Here is a 2,500-nt window from a genome sequence, read left to right on the forward strand (position 1 = left end):
CGATGACCGATATATCGGCCGATACATCTATATCCACATTTTATAGAATTTTTGAGAGCCTGATTACAAAAACAAAATTCTCACCAGTACACACCATGTCCCAAACACACAATTATAATGTTCTCATTATGATTTTATGTCGCCGATATGACAGAATTGCACACGTTTAGTGTATTTTCCTCTTTTAAAGTGTTTCCAATCATATTTCAAGCAATCATAACCATCATGGCGAAGCAAAAAGCATCTGAATTGTCTGAAGAGAGTAATAAATTATTTACCGGCTCTAATATATCGGACCGATACCGATAATATTAAGAATGAACATATATATCGGCCGATAACTATAACATTAAAAATGAACATATATCGGCTGATACTGATAACATTAAGAATTAACATATATCGGCTGATAACTATAACATTAAGAATTAACATATATCGGCTGATAACTATAACATTAAGAAATAACATATATTGACCAATACTGATAACATTAAAAATGAACATATATCAGCTGATACCGATAACATTAAGAATGAACATATATTGGCTGATACCGATAACATTAAAAATTGACATTTATCTGCCGATACGATAACATATATAATAAACATATATCGGCCGATACCGATAACATTAATAATAAACATATATCGGCCGATACAGATAACATTAATAATAAACATATATCGGCCAAAACCGATAATATTAGTAACAAACATATATCAGCCGATACCGATAACATTAATAATAAACATATATCGGCCGATACAGATAACATTAATAATAAACATATATCAGGCGATACCGATAACATTAATAATAAACATATATCGGCCGATACCGATAACATTAATAATAAACATATATCAGGCGATACCGATAGCATTAATAATAAACATATATCTGCCGATACCGATAACATTAAGAATGAACATATATTGGCCGATACCGATAACATTAATAATAAACATATATCGGCCGATACAGATAACATTAATAATAAACATATATCAGGCGATACCGATAACATTAATAATAAACATATATCGGCCGATACCGATAACATTAAGAATGAAAATATATTGGCCGATACCGATAACATTAATAATAAACATATATCGGCCGATACAGATAACATTAATAATAAACATATATCAGGCGATACCGATAACATTAATAATAAACATATATCGGCCGATACCGATAACATTAAGAATGAACATATATTGGCCAATACCGATAACATTAATAATAAACATATATCAGCCAATATCGATAACATTAAGAATGAACATATATTGGCGATACCGATAACATTAATAATAAAAATATATCGGCCGATACAGATAACATTAATAATAAACATATATCGGCCGATACCGATAACATTAATAATAAACATATATCGGCCGATACCGATAACATTAATAATAAACATATATCGGCCGATACAGATAACATTAATAATAAACATATATCAGCCGATACCGATAACATTAAGAATTAACATATATTGGCCGATACAGATAACATTAATAATAAACATATATCGGCCGATAACATTAAGAATGAACATATATTGGCCGATACAGATAACATTGATAATAAACATATATCGGCCGATACAGATAACATTAATAATAAACATATATCAGCCGATACAGATAACATTAATAATAAACATATATCGGCCGATACAGATAACATTGATAATAAACATATATCGGCCGATACATCATGCATCCCTAATCCCACTGTAAGGTCATCCTCACCTGGCGAGAGCCTCTTTGACCAGCTCTTTGGCACTGGAGTGTGTTGTGGCCAGCACGCTCTTGTAATTGGCTCCTTCACAAATCTCAGTGCCGAAGATCTTGAGGATGCCTGGAGCCGTGACGTGATTGGACAGCTCGGAGGGATCATCCGCTGCCGCCTCCGTCATCTCGGCCGAAGCTCTCCGAGGGCCGAACACCGCCGACAGACGCTGCTGCTGACGCCGGATCTTGCTCTTCGCCGGCTGCCGGATCCCGACGCTCTCCGTGGATCGGCCGGTTCCGCTGGATGAGCTCGACCTGGACAGAGGTGGACAAATAAACTTCATTACTTGAGTAAAAGTAACAGTACTACTGGTCAAATATTACTCTGTTACATGTGAAAGGTGTACAATGCTGAATAAAATCGTAGTTTTTGTTATTTTTGGGCCAAAATGTATTTTCGATGCTGAGGGTGAGTCATTAATGACATAAATTTCATTTTTGGGTAAACTAAACCTTTAAGTATCAAAAGTAAATGTCCTTCTTTATGTCGCCGCATTATTGTATTATAGTTGTATAAATGCACATTATGCCATCATGGTTTAAGCCAGTCAGTGACGCTCCATCTGACACACTAGCAGACGACTAACTTAAACTCATTTAAATACTTGTAGAAAAGTTACAAAGCTCTTTATAAAGCTGCTGTCACTTTAAGGCCGAATGCACGGATCCAATACACTGATACA

General features: G+C 34.6%; 1 protein-coding gene across 2 annotated transcripts in view; it reads right to left on the minus strand.

The window, feature by feature from the left end:
- Positions 1 to 2,500, minus strand: part of radil2b (Ras association and DIL domains 2b) — a 47,190-nt gene that overhangs the window by 39,715 nt on the left and 4,975 nt on the right. For both annotated transcript variants that reach the window (XM_067430222.1, XM_067430221.1), the window contains exon 2: positions 1,776 to 2,072. In XM_067430222.1, coding sequence (XP_067286323.1) covers positions 1,776 to 2,072 — 297 coding nt within the window. The remainder of the gene's footprint in view (positions 1 to 1,775; positions 2,073 to 2,500) is intronic.

This window comes from Pseudorasbora parva, chromosome 21 (assembly GCF_024679245.1).
Source record: "Pseudorasbora parva isolate DD20220531a chromosome 21, ASM2467924v1, whole genome shotgun sequence".
Lineage (NCBI taxonomy): Eukaryota > Metazoa > Chordata > Actinopteri > Cypriniformes > Gobionidae > Pseudorasbora > Pseudorasbora parva.